The sequence below is a fragment of the Mycteria americana genome, chromosome 9 (genome assembly GCF_035582795.1).
Source record: "Mycteria americana isolate JAX WOST 10 ecotype Jacksonville Zoo and Gardens chromosome 9, USCA_MyAme_1.0, whole genome shotgun sequence".
NCBI classification, from domain to species: Eukaryota; Metazoa; Chordata; class Aves; order Ciconiiformes; family Ciconiidae; genus Mycteria; species Mycteria americana.
The window spans coordinates 4,278,729-4,298,698 of NC_134373.1; the positions used below are offsets into that span (position 1 = coordinate 4,278,729).

At 36.6% G+C, this 19,970-nt stretch overlaps 1 protein-coding gene across 3 annotated transcripts in view; it reads right to left on the reverse strand.

Moving 5' to 3' along the window:
* Positions 1-19,970, reverse strand: part of SPAG16 (sperm associated antigen 16) — a 423,563-nt gene that overhangs the window by 171,077 nt on the left and 232,516 nt on the right. For all 3 annotated transcript variants that reach the window (XM_075512046.1, XM_075512045.1, XM_075512047.1), the window contains exon 12: positions 17,254-17,439. In XM_075512046.1, the coding sequence (XP_075368161.1) occupies positions 17,254-17,439 (186 nt within the window). The remainder of the gene's footprint in view (positions 1-17,253; positions 17,440-19,970) is intronic.

Genomic DNA, 19,970 nt, shown 5'->3' on the forward strand with positions numbered 1-19,970 from the left:
TGCAACTTTAAGTTACATTTTTGTCTTGCTTGATAAGTTTTGAAAGGCTGCAGCAGTTTCTTTTTCAGAGTGCAGATTTCTTCTCTGAAATTTAGCAAAATTCTTTTCCCCTTACTTCCTTGTACAAGGAACACCTTGCACACACAGGGCAGGCTTTTGGGCTCACACAGGATACAACTACACCTTCAGGTAAGCCCACAGTATGGACTGAATTTGTCTACCATATATTGCAAGCCCTCCCTTTTAGTAAAACTCTAAGAGAAAACTGAAAGGCAACATCTCAGCATGACTGGCCCTTAACTTTGGATCTCATTTTATGAGGTCTGAGCACGTTGAGTGCTCCCCAGGTCAGTCTCGTCCCAGATATTTTGGGGTTCAATCTTGCAAGCACCACGTAAGCCTTAAAATCTATCTACAGGAGGGATGTGGGCCAAAAGCAAGTCCATTACAGTGTGCCCATAAACTTGTCTGTAAGCCTTTCCTCCAACTCAAAATACAAATATGGGCTTCTCTTACTCCGTGGTGCCACCTCCACTAGCGGTGCACAGCCTTGCTACCATTTACGCATTTGTGTGCTGTTAACAAGCTACTCAGTCAACAGCAACAGCCAAACAGAACAGGAAAGCTATTTTGTTGTGTTGCATTGGAAATTTATTTCAGCTCCAGGGACCTTGCCTCCTTACATATTTTGCTGTTCTAAAAATTACTTTGTCCTATTTCTATAACTTGAAAGAGCTGCTTTGGAAACAATGCCCAGAAAGGGAAAATTGAACATACCTGAGAACACAAAAAATACAAAAAAACACATGCAGAACAGAAAAAGAGGGCAATGTATTACATTAAATGAAGTCTAATAGCTTGAACTTCAGATTCAGCAAGGTCTAATAGTGTGGGACATTTGGTCAAAACTCCCCTAATAAATTCATAATTAACCAGCAGAAAGCAATGCTCCTGTCAGGTTTCTATTCTGCAGTGAAATTAGATAGCAGCCAAATAATCACAGTCCTTGAAATAGTGTTCTATAAATGCAGGAGAAAGAGGCTGCAAAACTTCATGCCTTACCTTTGGCATTAAAATGCTTAATTGTCTCAATTCCTTGTAATTTAAGTAACAGAATACGTATTACTGGAAAAGTAGCCAATTATAACACCGTATTTATTTTTCTGGAAGCGTTCTACTATATGTATTTTAGTAGAAGCTGTGTATTTATTGAGTGTGTGGAAACTTCCACTACTAGTGAGACACTGATCAGCTTACTAAGATACATCACTGAGAAAAAAATCCTCTCAGACAAAAAGCACAAAGGCAAAGTTTTAAGGACACACTGGTTGCTATGGTGTTGAACATAGACTTGACTGCCTGATGCTAGCCTGAGAAATAATAAGAACCCTTATTTTCTACCATTGAGTATTGAGCGTGTTTCTGCGTAGAGTGCACACAGATAGGGGTTGGTTGGGTTTCACAGAACAAAAGACTTCCACAGGTGCCACGTTTGGTTAGAGCTACCTAGCAAAAGTAGACAAAAAAGAAATACAAACAATTACATTATGTTCTTTGAGTGATTCGAATACTACTCAAAACCAGGATCTATTCCGATAAACACTGAGAGTAATAAATATGATTGACAATAGCTTTATATGTTTTTTATGATGAAAAGCGCAAAGTACTGAATTAATAATATTCTACTTAGGCTTTCACTAGAAGGTGTGAAAAACTAACAGTGTATGCCAATAATCTATCTCCTTTTTTATTGGCTTGAAACATGAATAATGAATCTGCTCATTATTATACTGAAGGTTTAGCCTCTAAACATCTTACATTTCTTTGAATGAGTGTTGTGTAAGAAGTATTATTCTGATAAAGAATTCCTGATAAAGGGGGTTTGGTGTGAAGCTTAATTTTTTAAAAAGGAAAGATAAAACAATACGGCGTAAGATCTCTACTTAAGCATGGTTTACAGTCTTTTTGTTCTAACTTTCCTCATTAACGGTATGATTTTATATCAATATAATCACATTTATACAATTGCAGTGCACACCCAAAATAAGAGTCATTTTATGAGAAGAACAGTATCCACAATTACAAGATCAGACTGATTTCTAAAGCAATACAGTGATGCTGTAGAATCCTTTACAGACGCGATCTGGAACTAAGCACATCTTTAAATGTAAGTATTTTCTTAAATGTTCAGCTGAACCAGGACCAGAAGACACATCACTTTGCCAAACTCAGCCTAAAAATAGCAACAGAAATTAGTACTTCCACAGCCATCTCAGAGACACCAACAAGCAATCATCATGAATTGAAGCAACCATTTTTTCATGTGTAGCTGTTCTGGATTGAGTCACAGTAGCAAGAGAGGCCAGAGAAGCCTGAACACCTCGGCAGCACACCATGTCCACCCTAGCAGCAGAAAAAGGATTGCAGTTGCCAGGTCTGTCTTCAGGAGGGCAAGGAATACTTTTATAACATTGCATTTGGTTCCAAGAGGGCAACTGCTGAGATTAAAAGTTTTGCAATATAGCACATATATCTTCAGACCAGATTGTAATATATTCTTCATTACCTTTCACTATGTAGGCTCGGTTGAACTCTGTACCTTGTCAAGGTATCTTTAAAATCTCACTAGTCAACACCTAATCGTTGGCAGCACCAGGCATTTTTCAGCTCATGGCACCAGCTGTTGCAAAAGCTCACTTTCCATTGAAACTGGGCTCCAAATCAACTTTGAGAATTTATTTCAGCTACTTTAGTTTGAACAGTAGCATGTTACTTTCAATCCAAATTTTTCAGAAGTGGGACACATTTTTATATGCTTCAACTTTGGATTATTCTACATTTGAAAAGGGACATATTTGCCCAAGGTCTGAATCAGGTCAATAAAAATGACTTTGAAAGTCACGGGACAGGAACAAGATTTAGGCATTTATATCCAAAACCTAGATCGTAATAAGCGCCCTTTCCAAGCCCCGTCTTGGTCATTTACAAAACCTTGGTCTTGCTTGTAAATATCAGTAAAAGACTGATGTCTGGGAACAGTCTAAAGTATTTTTTTCCTGACAATATTTAGCAATTTGTAATCTGAACTCAGTCAGAAACAATAAATTTGTTAACGCTACTCTAAGGAACTCAACTTAGCAGGCATTCCCAGAACATCTGTAACATATACCTACGGGATTTGGACCCCACATAAAGTGCATTGGTACCCACTCCTAATGTGATGCAGAAGCACACACCCTAGATTCCTCAATCAAATTTCAAAATCTAGGTTTAGTTCTTCCCTCTGCCTCAGGAGAGTCAGCACACGTGTATTAAACCATCTGTTCATGGCTATAACTTTGTAACTTTTTCATCGAGTCTGACTATGTGATGAAAATAAATTCAGTCAGCTGAAGAAAAAAATTTCTGCAGACCAATGGTCACAGCACTCAGAGTGACAAGATCTGAAGCGGTCCCCCTCCAAGGTCAGCTCTTGTATTTCATCGTTATTGAATAAAATGCCATTTCAGTCCTTAGGACAGGAACTAGAACACAATCTTCTCTTCCTCTGAGATGCTTGGTTCCGCTTGCAATATACAGAAAGCATAATAATCTATCCCAGAATTATTGACATGAATCTAGGGGCAAGGTGCACTCAGGTTCAGAAAGGTACATGGCTATGCTTATATTATTTCTGACTCGAACCCTTGCTCAGCACTTTCTGCAAATCAAGCTTCCTTAAGGGATTTTTTTGTTGGACAGTTAAAGACGGGAACACCAGAAATCACTTATTGAAAACCATAGCCTTATTTTATTAAACAATTATCTCCTACTCCCTCAAGGCATATGGGTACTAGATAATCAGATAAGCACAATCCCAGTAATAATAAAATAGATCTAAACCATTTAAGCCAACATTAAACACTGCAGAACCAGCACGAGCATGTTTTCTGCTCAGCAGTTCTGCAGCCAAATAAGCAAAGTCTCGCTCCCCGGTGACAGTGGGTTATCCTCAATTATCATATCAGCTGACATCAGCATTGAACCAATGTCCTGTTTTTGCGGTCAATACGGAAGCTGCCAGGTTTTTATTATTTTTGCCTTTTTTTTTTAAAAACAAAAAATTTACAGGTAGAAATTCTGCCTTTTCTGGCTAATCCTGAACAACTAAAGCCAGATGTCTCTGTTAATTCATCCCAGATCTTACTGCTGTTGATTTTGAAAGATAACAGATGAATCACTGCCATGTGATTTAATTTTTTGTGTGTGTATATTAATGCTTATGTTAGAACTGTTCTATTCAAACAGGTTATTGTAGAGTTTTAGGCTTCTGCTGTTCAGATAAAATATTGGGGGAAAGGTGAGCCATCCAAACTCAATATTGAGATCTCCTTTACGGTGCATTTCAAGCACCCTGAAAAATTTCTTTGTCATTTCTTTCATTCTCTTCCTTTTCGTCACTTACTTCACTCTTCTACTTGATTATGTTAGTAGATAAAGCGTATGGCATTATATGCACAACCACTGACTGGTCACACATAATACAGAAAATGAGAAATGTGAAAACGAAAAATAAAATTTGAAATGTCTTTACACCAGAAGACCAGATAAACTTACTATGCTATACTGGAATGCACATTTTCTGTTGAATCCTGGTATCTTACTGTGAGGCTGATCTGATCTATTTCTTCTGAAAAGTCACTGACAAGTGTAATAAATAGTTGCTTTTTATAGGATTTTAAGTCTGTAACAGTATATAACAGCACATTTTTAAAAAATGCGACTTCTCTAACACTAAAGTCTAAAATACCTTGCCAAAGCCTACTCTGAGTTCATCCCGTAGAGATCTATCATACCATATTCTCCATAACTTTGTACATTTAGGATGAGATTTCCAAACTTCCCTAACAATCCACAGTCTCAGATTCATATAGCTTTTGGGTGCCTAAATAATCAATTAGATCCTTAACGGGATTTTCAAAAGTGACAATGCGCCCACTCCAACAGATTTTCAATCAACCCTTCAGGCCCTTTTAAAGATCCAACTCTTCGTCCATACCAAATGAAGGGAGCCCACCGTCTAACATCTGCTTAGGTGAGAACTTTGTTATGTGACTTTACCAAAAGTAGGCAGAAGCTGACAAGGAGAAGGCTTGTCTCACTGAAGAACGAGAAGTGACTCTCTCAGGGCTTCTGTTTGCTAAGAGTCGACATTAAACTGCATGAAGGATGACCTAGGTTTTCACTGTTTCTAAAGCAAAATTCTTGCCTGCCTTCCAAAAAAATCAGCTGTTGTGAAGCTACTGACAAAAGGGAAAAACTGAAACAAGAACTGTATAGGAGACCAGCAGAATAAATCTATAGAACTCAACTACTTCCATGCAGTTTTTATAAAACTGATTTAATTAGGCTATCAGCCCTCAAAAAAAAAAAAAAAAAACCAAACAAAAAACAAACAACCCCCCCTCAAAAAAATCCCCAAACAAACAAAAACTCCACTATTAATTTACCTCAGAATCCATTTGTTGGTCTAGCTTTATAGTGATGAAATTCCATATAGGATAGAGAAAGCAGTACCAGCACTTCATAATTTAATTACACCAGCTTCTTATTTTATTTTTTATATGAGATTAGGCTGACATCTCTATATCTTTATCCCAATCCATATTCAGGAAGACTCACATAAGCAACATGGGTAACTTACAATGTTCAATGCACATGTAAAGGGACTTCTGCAAGCTGTGCTCACTGAACATTGCATACAAATGCATTAGGCACCAAAACTATATGCACACCATGAATGATTCCACCAGAAGCTGTCTTACTGTTTTCTGATATACAAAAGAAAATTCCTGTATCAAAAAAGTCAGATAAAGAAAAACCTACAGTCTCAAATTCAAAAATGCAATGGCAAGTGAATGTTAGAGGCCCCTCTTTATTTATTACTATATTGCAAACCAGGAAATTTAGTCCTCCTCATTTTTCAAATAAAAAAGTATTTTATTAAAAAAAGAATCAAAAACCAAACAAACAGTCAGTTGCAATAGTGCAGAGAATCATGAGAGCCTGGGCCAGTACTGTGGTATTGTAAATTAGTATGCAGTTACACAGAATATTAATGGATGGGTTTAATCTACAGAGTGCAGATTCACTGCATAAAAAGCAGTGTTAGTCTTGTCATATGTTAGTTTATTTTCTTCCATATTTTAAATTTACTGAAATTCCTTTAGACCTATTAAATGAGCAAATCCTTTTTGAAAACAGTACAACATGGCTGAAATGCAATAAATATAAGCACTTTAATATTTAAGTGAGGAAAATGAATTTCATTGTGTTTTCAAATTGGTTTTCTTCAGTGCAGAGTTTCTTTATTTGTCCAAATAAAATGGATTTGAGTGGGTGGCAGCTTTAAGGAGATATGCAGCACTACTCAATGGCTTTGTGAACTTGGGAAGATATTATGAATAATGGATTTGCTGTGCTCTTAGACACGGAGCCACAACAAAAACAATATCATTCTAGGTTCTCTAATAAGCAGCTGCTGGAGTAAGGAATAAAAAGCCTGGTCTACTAATTTAAGCTACAGGTGCTAGCATTTTTTGTTCAGATCATCGTAGCAAACTATGTGACTGGCTCTGTGTTTTCAGCAGGAAAACTACTGAAACACAGAGTGTGAAGGGCTAAATTCCCAAGGCTGCCTCCCACCACTCTGATTTGCTGCTGTCTTCTTACAAGTCCATTTTGATATGATACAGCATCCCCACTTCCGCTCCCAAATAGAGCTGGAAAAGGGCTGTATTTCCCTCTGTCAACAGTGGGAGGAAAAGGTTAGCTTGCAACACCTGCACAAAACATAAGAGTACTGGTTTACTTTCCTCCCTTTATAGATCTGAACATATATCTGCCTTCTCAAGGGGAGAGAGTCCTTTGCTTTATTTAGTAATTAATTTCAAATACTTAAATGTCATCAGATTACTCACTCTTAAGCACAAATGGAAACAACATCCAACAGTTTTCAATATAGGCAGATTTGACCAAAATAAATTTGGGAAGTGTACCTCCAAGTCCGTCTGAAAAGAATCCGGCCTCAGTCTGATAGAAAATCAGACCAGTTTGGGACATCTAATCCATTCCTAACAGCGTGCAAGTTTTCAATGCTTGACACCACAGGACCGGAAAATGTAGCAACTTCTCTGAGAACTGGACACTTCGGAGTAGGAAAAGGTAGGGTATCTACCTATTGAGGTGGGATGATCTTATCCTCATTTCCTTCCCAAACTTGCACATGCAAAAACTGTTCACTTTACATGCACAGGCACATAAAGTAGTTCTTCATATTAATAAGTCTCAAAGCATTGAGAGAACGAATTGAAGAGAAGCTCAGTGATCAGGATCTCAAATTCTGGTCCCAAAAGCCCAACCAGGGCATTTGATAACTAACAGATTGCCAAGATTTTAATACTGGCATCGTACTTCTAAAAGTTGTGACATCTTCTTATCCTGTTGGTAAATATATCTCCAGCAAAACAGTACTAAAATCTTCAGCTGCAGATAGCAAAGCTTAGTTTATACTATTGTTGTAGGTGCTGAATGTGTAATGAAATTATTGTCAAGCCGTAAGTGATAACCTGATAAGAATTACTTAAAAGGTTGGTTGACACACTTAGAACTAGGTTTTCATCAACCCCCAGTGCTAGCTGCTAACTTCACACCTAGTATTGCATACTGCATCCTCAAGCCTTTATTTTCATCTTAACTTTCCAAACACAGTTAGGTCAGATCTATATTACTATGAAACAAACTCTGATATGAAAAAAATCTATGAAAAGGCCTTTTTAATTGGAAGAACATAACTGCAGAAGATCACATATACGATTTTTATTTTTTTCTTAGAACTTCAGAGGAGAGATACAAGTATAACTTCAACTATGTTCACACTGTGCAGCTAACTGGCATGCCCTTTATGCAACAGAAATGGTCCATGACTATCTGCTCTGTATTAAATAATTCACGAATTTTGTTGACATTTTACTGCAGTCTCAATATTAAGATTCTATTATCTAGAATTTTTGTTTGGTGACAGAAATATGTTTGAAAGAGATACTAAAATATGAAAGAGATACTAAAATATTTTATATAAAAATATTTTACATAAAATATAAATGCAAAACTCCTGGTTTTGCATCAACTGGATAATTCCAATACATATTTAATAGGTCTGCCACAGATACACATGCCTTTGCAGGCTCTGAGTTCAGTAAATAGATCCATAAAAGCTGTCTTTCAGATGGCGAACTGATTCCTAGCTGGGAAAGATATTGGCTGGTCTAGAACCAGATTTCTGCATGATGAGGAGTCTCAATTCACATCAGAAAACTTACTCTGAATATTGGAAGTGCAGAAGGGAAGTTGCCAACATTTTTGTTTTCTTCATCCTGATCTTCACCTCCATTAAGGCAAAAATCCCCCCGTATTTTCATGAGAAGCATCAGACTGGCTATGTAAACGGTTCAAAGACTTAACGACTTGTATCGTGTGGATATAAGCTTTATAGCTTTCAAAGTCTACTGTGAAGATTCTGAGATCTGGCTCAAAGAAAAATCCGTACAGGGTACCAAAGAAATTGTATGATATGTATGTGGTCCTACCATTTAGGGAAATGTAAGATTTAAGACAGAAATGAGCTCAAGTTTTTGAAAACTGTCACTGAGGAAAGAAACCATTGTTGGGCTGAAAACGATACTCATTCACATTTTAAGAAGGTACAAACACAATTCAATGTCTTCCAACTTCAATAAAAGACCCAGGAGACCCTTTTTGTATGTAAGAAGCCATTGTTTAAGGATTAAGATGTGACTTGTGTTCACATTCCAGCTGAGGCTAATCAAAGATGAATGTAGTTTGTTTTAACAGGATACACATGGTAGACAACTAGAGTTCCAGCATTTGGGAGGGAAAATAATGTGGCAATACAAGATTTTGTGTAAAGTCTGAACCCTTAAAAAAAAATAGTAAGGAAGAAAAAAGGAATAAAAAGGAAAACAACAAACCCCAAAAGCATCACACACACACACACACACACGCACACACACACACCCCTCTCTGAAGACGGCCTGGAGCCAGTGGACAAGAATTCAAACAGCAGGAATTTATATGTATAAAGGCATCCATTACAGCAGACTTTCATTTTGAAATCAAATGACCAATTCATCTAATTTCAAACTAGAAGACATCAGCAGCTAAAAATAGTTCAATATTCAGGTGGCTATGCCTATCAAAGTACTGCAGCTTATGAATAGTAAGATGTATTCCTGTTCTTGTTAATTCACTGGAGATACAAGCAGGGCAACAATCGACAATTACTTGTGTTGCAGCACAGTGTGATTTTGGGTAACAGTCCAAGAAGTATCACAGACTAGACGTGTAATATTTGCACTAACTGGTACTGACAGGATATGGTTGTGATGATTGAAATACATCATTTTAATGAACTGTTGTCTTCACTGAATTCTGTAATAATATCTGACAGCTTCCACTGCTGTATGAATTACTCTCTGTTGGTACAATTCATTTTTGTTTTGGTTGAGATACTGTAAGACAATATTTCTAGGAAAACAGGTTAGGTAAAGAAAAGACTGCCAATAATGAGCAAATGTAACGTGAAAGAGAAAGAAAACAACTGGATAACGAGCCTGGATATGTAGTGAAAAACTGTACTAGGACTTAAAATGTGCTGAATGTCTGCAGTGCTGATCCTTTGCATTTGAATACTGAACATAGGACAGTAGAAACACCCTGTCAAGATCTGAACAATATTTTGCAGAAGCCATAGATATAATACCTGCACACTTGCAAATAAGACAAGGAATTCAACTTGCACAGTGTCAAAGAGAGGAAAAAAAACCCCTGAGCCTACTACAGTACACACAATGAAAGCGGATTAAGTTTTCTGGACCTGCCAGTTGGTTTGGTTAGGATTTGATGGAAGGAAGCCCAAGTATTACCTTCATAATTCACCCTGCTCTTGAACTAGCTGTCAGGGAATCTAGGAGGCATTTTGACAAGCAAGGTAAACCAAGTAGAAAGGTGTCCAACTTACAGAAGATCATATTACCTTGCCAGTTCAAACAAATAAAGCATTCTGCTGTCCAAGAGGAATCTCTCAGCCAACTATAGATAATTCAGGAAATTTGTGCATCCCTGGGCTGACAGAGGGCAACTGGAACATAAAAAAACCCCAACTCCATCCAGTAAGTTTTTCCAAGCCATACTGGATGCTGAAATAATGGAAGCAAGGAAACTGTTGAGAATAGAAAAAAGATACATCCTTTTATGCAAATTAAGTGCAACTTTCTCTGCTCTCTTTCCATAAAAGAAGATTGAAATCTTATGTAGGCAACTGATTGCAGAGTTCAGATAAGCCTACTAGAAATATTTGCAGAGAGAAGAACTCAGACATTTTAGAAAGCAGCTCCATTCACCACACCCTAGTTTTAAAAAAATAAAGTAGTAACTTGGTTCACCCCCCTTTAATCAAAAACAGTGCTGTACATTTCAAGATCAGTAGCAGAAACCAGCAAGCAAAGCTCTTACATTTCTGTCTTTTCAATGCTTTAGAAAAAAACTCAAAATATTTGATATTAAAAAACATCGTCATTTTAACTGCTAAGAAATTCAAATATGCTTCTTATGTACAAGCTAAATTGCCATAGACAGTTCCAGTAAAAACCAGAGAGAACACTGATTTATCTAGACCTGTAGCCAACAACCACCAATACAAACATTGCAGTGGAAGGTACACAATTCCTGTCATGTTTAACAGTGTAATTCCGTGGAGCCATGTTTCTACTGTGTTCCAAATGGTGATTAGTTTATGTCACAAAGCGTGAAGGCTGAGAGTCTTTGTAATATCACTAACAGCATATGGTTTTAACTTCTCTAAGTATATGTGTGGTTTGAACATTGCTATGCAACTGCAAACACGTCCAGCATTGCTTTATCACTGCATCCTTTAAGTGACAGAGAAATAATAATCGTATAAAGATATGTTTCTCATGAATCTATATTACTGCTCAAAATCCAATTCTGATTTTCTTTCTTCTCACCCTGTAGGAAAGTTTGAGGACAATTCATTTTGACATTTTTTTAATGTTACCGAGGAATGGAAAGTTAGGCTTTTAATGATGGCTTCAGTAGTAACTCACTATGTGGCCTTGGGTAAAGCACTTCACCTCTTTGCTTAGTTTCACCAAATGTAAATAACTGTATCACTTGCCCAGTTTAGGCATTCCATGGGAATTAGGTAAGACTCGTCTGGTTTTTTGGACTTGCAAATATGTGACCATACTAAACATTTCTCATTATTAATGCCTGTTGTCTTGTACTAACTCTGTAACGTCATTTAAATAAGTTCACAATATGGAGTTCAAGCTACACTTCTTGATTAAGTTTTGTACTTCAAGATTCATCTTTTTCAGTATTATGAAGATTAAGCCATATTTTTCCCTTAACTGAACAGCTATGCTTCGGATATCATTTTTTCCCTGATAATTCACATCTTCAAATTGATTTTTACAATTGGCTCTCTGGGAATTATAACAACTAGGTTTTAGACTTTCTTTGGTCCTGAAAAATGTGTTATGGAACTCTAGCATAATTATAAATTTGGAGACTTGGGCATAGGCCTCATTTTGATTTGAGGGATTAATAGCAGGTTGTCTCTCTAGTACTCCTCAGAGCATTCCAAAGGGAATTCTCCTTTATCAAAATGGCACGTATTTCCTGATGTGCTGTCAGGACAGAGATTACAAACTACCCAAAGATGGTCCTTCCACAGTTCCTCTGAGTTCTTCTACCAGCCTTCTAATTTCCTGGAGGACATTTGTCTATTCTGAAAATAGATTAACTTCACTTTTACTGGAATCAATTAAACATGGTATCTGGCCAGAACAGCTTGTGGCTTCTGTCCCACTGAAAAGCGCAACAGATAACTGTCATCCAAAAAGGGGTATTTTGACAAGGACTAGTTACACGCCCTCATTCTGATTCAAAAAGTGAAAGTATGGCTCAATTTTGAAACTAGACAATCTTTATGAGTTTCTTCAAAGTAGATTTTATAGAGTCCTGATATGGATACATTTGGTGTGGTGAAAAATAACTACAAATCTGATAGTAAATATTTCATTTAAAAGCTGTCCATCGCCTAAGGGAAAAGGAAGAAAAAGAAACAGAGTATGAATGTAAAAGATGCCAGGAGAAGTTAGGCTAAACTCTGTGCCTTTTCACATCGCTTTGATGGTACAAAGCAACTAGTCTGACTAGCCAACTTGGCAATTTAAGGAACATTAACTACCTTCTTTATTGAGACTAAAGCAAAAAAACCCTCAACCAAAACTATAACAGCAGTTTAAAATCAACTCAATCGCGTCTTGCACTGCACACTATCAAGATGTGTTAATAATAAAAAATGTGCAGTGTCATCATTGCATGGTATCATTCCAAGGAAAGCTGTAGTTAATTAGGGGCTTCTAATTAAACAACATCCATCCCTGCTTAATTTCTTTAAAATGTATACTAACCCTAAATTTCCCAAAATTAAAATGTTTCTTATGAGAAGATATAAAACTATAATCAGCAGTTATCAAGTGGAGAGAAGTTATAACAGAAGCTAAGAATCTCCATGTAGGCTGCTTAAGAAAAAAACCTGAATTATTTAAATAAACTAGGAATTAATTTATGTCATATACATCTGACACTAGATAAAGAAGTGAAAATTCCAGGTCATTTTGTAGAAAAGCAAAAGGTGTCAACAATTACTTTTTTGTATATTTGGAAATGAGTAAAAGAATATATTAATACCTTAGTAACAGGATACTATATTAGTGGTTGTACAGGATAATTAACAGTGATCATGATAGATTAGTTACTTTTTTAATTTGCGCCTGAACCAATGCACCAAAGCACACTAGTAATGAGTGAGGACTGATGTAAACAATTACATTTTTTAGAATTTTAAAATAAAATTTTGATTATGGGTGAAATTTCAGGGAGCTAGACAAAAGTTACTGTGTTAAGTGAAAAGGAAAACCAATAAGTGATGGATTAAAAAACAGCAACCAGAAAGCAGCAATGGCTCCAATTCACAGACATTTATTCACCCTGAGGTCTGCTGCAGGACAGTACAGAATTGCATTTCTGTCTGGCCTAATTCTGCCATATTTTGCACTACTGAAAGAAACCAGAGAAAAATGGAGGACTGGTCCAATGAGTATACAATGGATAAAAAGGAGAAAAAAAAATTCTGAATGTTCTGACTTTGGCGAAAATAATTTCTCACGCTTAAAGCATAAATAACAATGTTTGCATTTAACATACAGTCTACAGCATATGTCTGCAAAACCAAATAACCGCCTGTGTTTACATGAGATATATGATGTTCAGTTTGATTTGCATATCAGAGATCAAGCTGTAAATCTCTGACGATATTTACAGTTGGATAATTGAAATTAATCCTGCCAAAATGACTTTGACAGTCTTGAATTTATGGTCTGAGAAAACAATCCTGGAACTGTTTGCTGAGCTATTAACATGGCTGGCTATATATTTTCAATCTGAGCTATGCGCTGAATAAAAACCTGTTCACAAATTATAAGCCTCTTCCTTTCTTCCCCCACCCTGTGTTCAAGTTGCTTCCTATAATCATTAAGAAGATGGGATAACCTTGAAGATAGCAGATATGCATGTGGTTTGCTGCTTTGGTTTTGTTTAATTTTTCTAACCATGGCAGGTACATTAGTTATCTTTCTGCCCCCCCCCCCCCCCCCCCCCCCAATTCAAACAATTAGCAGGCTGAATTTTCTTACCATTGGCAAAGAATTACATAATTTATTAAAACTGTTGGCAACGTTTTCCTATTTAAGAGATGTTGCACCTCCTGTTCTTTGGACTCCCATAATGGATTTGATGATTGTGAAAGTTGCACCTTGGGTTTTGGTGCTAAAAGATAGCAAAGAGCCTCCCCGCTTTCTTGATACCAAGTTTTCCACCACAGAGAACTCTGTTGTGGGTATTTCAAAAACTATGTTTATGGATTTAAAAAGTACATTTCTAACATATAAAAGCAGCTTTTTGAGATCTGGAAATAAAAAGACGACTGCCCCCCATTACAGAAATGTATGTATTTATATTTGTAGCATTTGTTTACAACCTATCTCTTCTAGAAAGGTGGCAGTGATAGCTTTGATACTCATCTTGCCTTCTTTTCCCTCCCCACGATATGCTGCTTTCCAGGACCGTTCAGTCTGAAAGCAGGCATCCATTCAAATATATAACATTAAGGAAGAAAGACAGCTCTCATTTATAAAACGTTAATTTCTTATTAGTGGAAAGAATAAATCACTAGATTAAGCAGAATAACTCTGATCACTGATTCTTATCCTACCACAAGTATGTTATTTTGTGCTGTGTACCCTGTTCAGAGCTTCTGTCAACTGGCAGACACCTGGAGAGGGAAAAGTCCAAAGATGACAACTAGATAAGCACGTATTCTGTGAGGATGGGAAGAAAAAAATTTTCTAAGCATCGAAAACCCTTGTGGTAAGCCTGCTCCACCTTCCCATTTTGTTGCACACACCCAGACAGTAAAGGAGTCTGAAGGGGGTTACATATTTATATGGTACCTCGCACAGCTGGCTTCATTCGTATCAGAGAACTCCAGGCACATAATAAATTTACAGGTGACACTCTGGGAAACAACTAGGATTAGCGTTGCCAAACTCGGCCAATTAGCTTGGCAATTAGTACTGCCAAGCCAAAATACACTGCAGGTTCTTCTGTATAGCATTTCTGTATATAAGCATCAGCAAATTAACAGTCCAGACTGGAAACTACCAGCCTGATTAAGCTGTCAATAGCTTTCCCTTACTTCCACATCTTGCCATGTATTCTGCACGGGTTGATTTTTCACTTGCGTTAGTCAACATGGGCATAAGGATCAATTGCAGCTGACTGTTCTGCAGAGTTAGGTCTTCAGGCGGGATGTCTTAAGCTTGAAACAGCCATGTCTTGTTGTCATCAAATCCCTTTTTACAGAAGCTCTTCAAGAGCATCTAATTTTTCCCCTCTACTCATTTTACACTAAGTGCATACACCACATACGCTTCTACAGCACATCTTACAAATTCATCTAAACAGACAGGCTAAACAGAACTCAACTTCTTTTGGACTTAGGTAATGTAACATACATGAACACAGGGGCTTTTCTTGTGAACAGGCTGAAAGTCCGCCAGTGAGGCGGACCTTTTTATTTCATACTGTGAATATCCCTATTTTATGCATACTGCGCCACGTCTTTGTGCCCCCTCCTGCTCCCTTCAGCCACTGCGATTTTTGCATGACTTAAGGTTTCAATAATTATATGCTGATAACTAGCCTTTCACATCATGGCTGTGCTCCTTACTCTCTTATTTTCAAATGCAAAATGCACATCAGATACACTGAAGGTAGAAATGAGAGTTGGTAATGAGTGTGAGTGGGAGGCATGGGTTGGAGATGAAGATTTGCTTTGATTCCTCTGACTACAAAAGCTTCCTCGGTAGAGAAGATATTTTAGTGTCTAAACAAAACCTTTGTCTATGCAAATTCAAAACCATTCTGACATAAAATTAAAGCTATTCTTAGTATTATTTCTTAAAGGTCACGAATATGCCATAACGGATGATCAAAGTATTAAAATCCTACAACAGGTTAAGAAAAGAGGCAACAATACAATAGATTTCTGGTGTTTTCATTTCTAAGCAAAACACTGACCATTAATTCTTATTACTGATAGTTATGGTGGAAGCATCATCTGTTATCAGAACTGGCTGACAATTTCTGTTATAAAACCCACTTCTCAGTTGTCTTGAACTTTGCCAATCTTTAACTGCTTTGTCTATGATTTTATAAAAATTGAGTATTTGTTTCAAGCTTTTGTTTTAAGTAGCTGCTCTCAGCTTAGCCAAAATAATTCGAAATAATTCCTGAAAGGATACGTTGCTTATCCCGTTTTGAAAATAATGCTTTTGTTATTATTTAATGCTTCCTTAAGTCACGACTTGAAAGCAAGACCGAAAATCTGATACTGACAGAGTTTTAATTAGCTCTCAAAAAAATCTGGCTGAATTACCACACTTTAAAAAATCTCAACTCATACATGCTTATCAGAGAAGTACTTCACTTTTACAACAAAACCCCTCAACACTCCCACTTCCCCAGACACACTCCTAAAATAGGTCTCTAGGTCTCAGTTGCAGGGCTCACTGCAATTGCAGCAGAGCGGGAGTGATCTAGGCAAAAGGAACGAACAAAGACAGTCTCCCTTGCTTTTTCAGTGAAGCTTCTTTCCCTGCAGTGGCCAACAAGGAGTATTTCACCTCATTCAAATGCAAAGGAAGAAAAGGACTGAGAGGAAATGGAAAAATCCATTCGGACTGGATAATAAAGAACCAGGGAAAACACCTATGAGACTGGAGACTTCTCTGTGAACTGATGAGTAGCAGGTGTTAAAAATCAGACCTAGTACAGTACAGTGGTGTCAGTAACACTGCTCCTAAGTCCTGCAGGAGTCTAGAAGGAACCGTTTGGAAAAAAAACCAAATTCATTCCATTCCTTTAATGTGTAAATTAATCAAAATATGTCACCTCAAATATAACTGAAGAAAGTTGAGGAACTAATAATTAATTGGTAAGCAGGAATATACTAATATTCTAGAAGCACCTTCATAAAAATGCATTTGCCTGGATAATAAAGAAAATGAAGAGGTATACATTGATTTATTAACCAGGAGTCACCTTGCCAAAAACATATATAATGAATAAAATAAATTTCCACTTGTCCAACCTTAAAGTGTGTTGTATACTCATGAGCTAGAAATACTACATAGAAAAGTTACTTAAATTTTTGTTCAGTTATGTATGTAAATTACATACTGAAGTTCCACAAAGCTTTGACCTTAAAAAAACACCACCACAGAATAAGATGCCAAATAAAAGCAAATACCTTTTTTTGGCACTATCTTAAATTAAGCCCTTTCCAGCTCCCTATTTAGTAAAGCCTTTATCTAGTAAATCACATCAAAGCCTGTTTTTTGCACCACTCCCTTTAATTTATCTATGTTCTTAAATGAAGGCCACAAATTGATGCTAGACATCTCTCTCTCACTGGGCTAAAACAAAACAGTGGTTCTTAAGTAAAGCTATCAATCAGCTAATAAAGAATCTCCAGTAACTTCATACCTGTTAACATCCCATATTTTACTTGTGTTGTCCATGGAGGCAGAAGCCACAAAATCACCACATGAATGCCATGAGCAGTCCCATACAGCGTGGGCATGTCCTTCTAAAGTCAAGATGCATCCACGTTTTGCGAAGTCCCATATCCGCACTGTGGTATCCCCACTTGAAGTGACCAGCTGGGTGCCACTGTTACGTGGAATAAAAATAAAGAGTAGTTTTTAGCAAGGATATGGGTGAAGATATTTCAAAGTACATGGCAAAATAATTTAACTATGTTCAGAAAGACAGGTTAAGTAGCAATTGTTGATTTTACATTAAAATACAGATGAACAAAAATTATGTTTGAAAACATTCCTATTTTTACTTTACACAGTTTTCTGACACATCATAGATGAAGCAGTCATGTATTGAATACGCTATCAAAAGAAAAGAAAAGGAGATATGAGGTAGCTATCTTCCATGGGAAAGTAAATATGGGCTCTAAAAATTACATTCTTACTTTTTGTGGTCTATTTATGAGTTTATCAGTAAAATAACTTAAGCCCAGAGAACTGCTTTCAAAACAGAATAAAATAGCTTCAGGGAAGAATATTTTCTTATTTCCCAAATCCATACCATTTTCCACACATAAATTATTATTTAAGCATCACAATTTTTTCTCTTCTGACTCAGTATAAACACTTTAACACATTCACTATCTCTTGGGGTCATTGATATGTTATACAAATGAAAAATACAGAATTCCACTCAGATTTTTTTATATCAAATCTTCAGATATAAAAATCTTCAGATATAAACTAGTAGTTCTATTTCATTTAAGCATGGACATGTGGCTTCAGACTAAAAGTCCAACTGGTTCAGTAACATGTTATACAATAACTAGTAGGGGATTCTTAATAAAAAGAAAATAGTAAGAAAAAGTACGTAGACTGCTTCTCTTATTAAACTCTCCCAGACCTAGCCTGTGCCTCAGGATTTCTTTGAGACAGAAGCTTTGTACTTAATAAGCATCCATGGAGGTTTTTTCCATGGCTAATTAATTTTTGAACACATGCAAACCTTTGGCACTCGCAATCTCTTGTGTCAATGAATTCCAAAATGTAATTATGCATTGTGTGAAAAACTATTTTGGGGCCTTAAATACCTTACTTCATTTCATTTGATGCTTCTAATTCTAATGCTGTGATTAAAAGTAAACACTGACTACACATTTATCATCTCTAAACCAATTGCGATATTATAGGTCCCCTATCATATTTTACCCACAAAGCTGAAGACTCCTACTCTATTGACTCATTCCTCATACAGATGTCATTCCATCTCTTTGATCACATTTACCATCTTTCTCAGCACCTTTTGAGCTGCAACTGAAGAAAGAGGTACCCAAGGAAGGTATACAATGGCACAGTAGTATTTTCTGGTTTATTCTGTATTCTTTTAATTTGATTAGCATTTTTGGTACTATTACACAGAAATTTTCAGAAAACTGACCACAGTGGCTCCAAGGTTTCTTTCCTGAGTACTAATAGCTAGTTTAGACCCATTCTGATCTATGTACGATTAGGACCGTTTTTTTCTTATGTGCATTACTTTGCATTCATCTGCATTGACTTTCACCTGCCACTTCACTGTCATGTCAACTGTTGTGACTGGAATTCTTTTCCTGTAATTCTTCACATGCAACCTTCATTTTTATTGCCCTGACTAATTAGCAAACTCATCCACCTCATTCTCTTCCCCAGTTTCCAAGATCATCTTAATAAATTAGGTCCCAGCACAAATCCTTGTGGGACTCAAGTAATAATTTCTCCATTCTGCAAGTGACATTTTATTCCTATCCTTTCACCAGTTTTTAAACTCACAAGATAAATTTCCTTTTTATTCAGGACAGTTTTGCTTCTTTGAGAGTTTTTGTCGAATGACCTCAAGAAGAATTTACTGAAAATCCAAGTATACTGAATTTACGAATCTCCCTTGATCAAATGCTCAGCAAGCCCTTCAGAGAACTCGAACAGATTTCTGCGACTTAATTTGCAAAGCCATGCTGACACCTCCCAATGCTTCACGATAACAAAGGTATCCATATATCCTGTAATTTTGCTTCTTAATATCATTTCTACCAGCCTTCCCAGTATAAAAGTTATGGCCCCTTCATCCCAAATTCTTTTAAAGTATTGAAAAAAAGATAATGCAGTCTTCCCAAATTATACCAGGAATAATGGAGGTTTTCTATTGTCTTTACTAAAAAACCAGCAAAAATGTTTGGGGATAATACACAAAAATACAGGCCAAAAATATTTTCACCTTGGGTTTTCAGACCAATTTCTGCTGTTATCTCACCAAAATCAATCAGAAGATAGTGCCTTTAGGATCCAATAAACTCTGCTTTTATTTGAATAATGGAAAATGTGCTATCACAGGCAGTAGAAATCCTTCTTCCAAATCTCTGGATATAAAACTGTGGGAACTGAAAACAGCTCAAGGGTTGATCCTAAGCACTGCTGTAAAACTTCATCCTAAGAATATACTCAGAGATACTTAGCTCACTGTTGCAGTGTAAAAAAAAAAAAAAAAAAGAAGGAAAAAAAAAACCCAACAAAGGTCTGGGAGGGGTGGTGTCAAACTTTTTTTTTTATATTCTTCCTTTCCTCCTTTTCCAATAGATGTCCACCAGATTGTTCTGTAAAAGTACCTACTAAGACAGCTTGAAATATGTG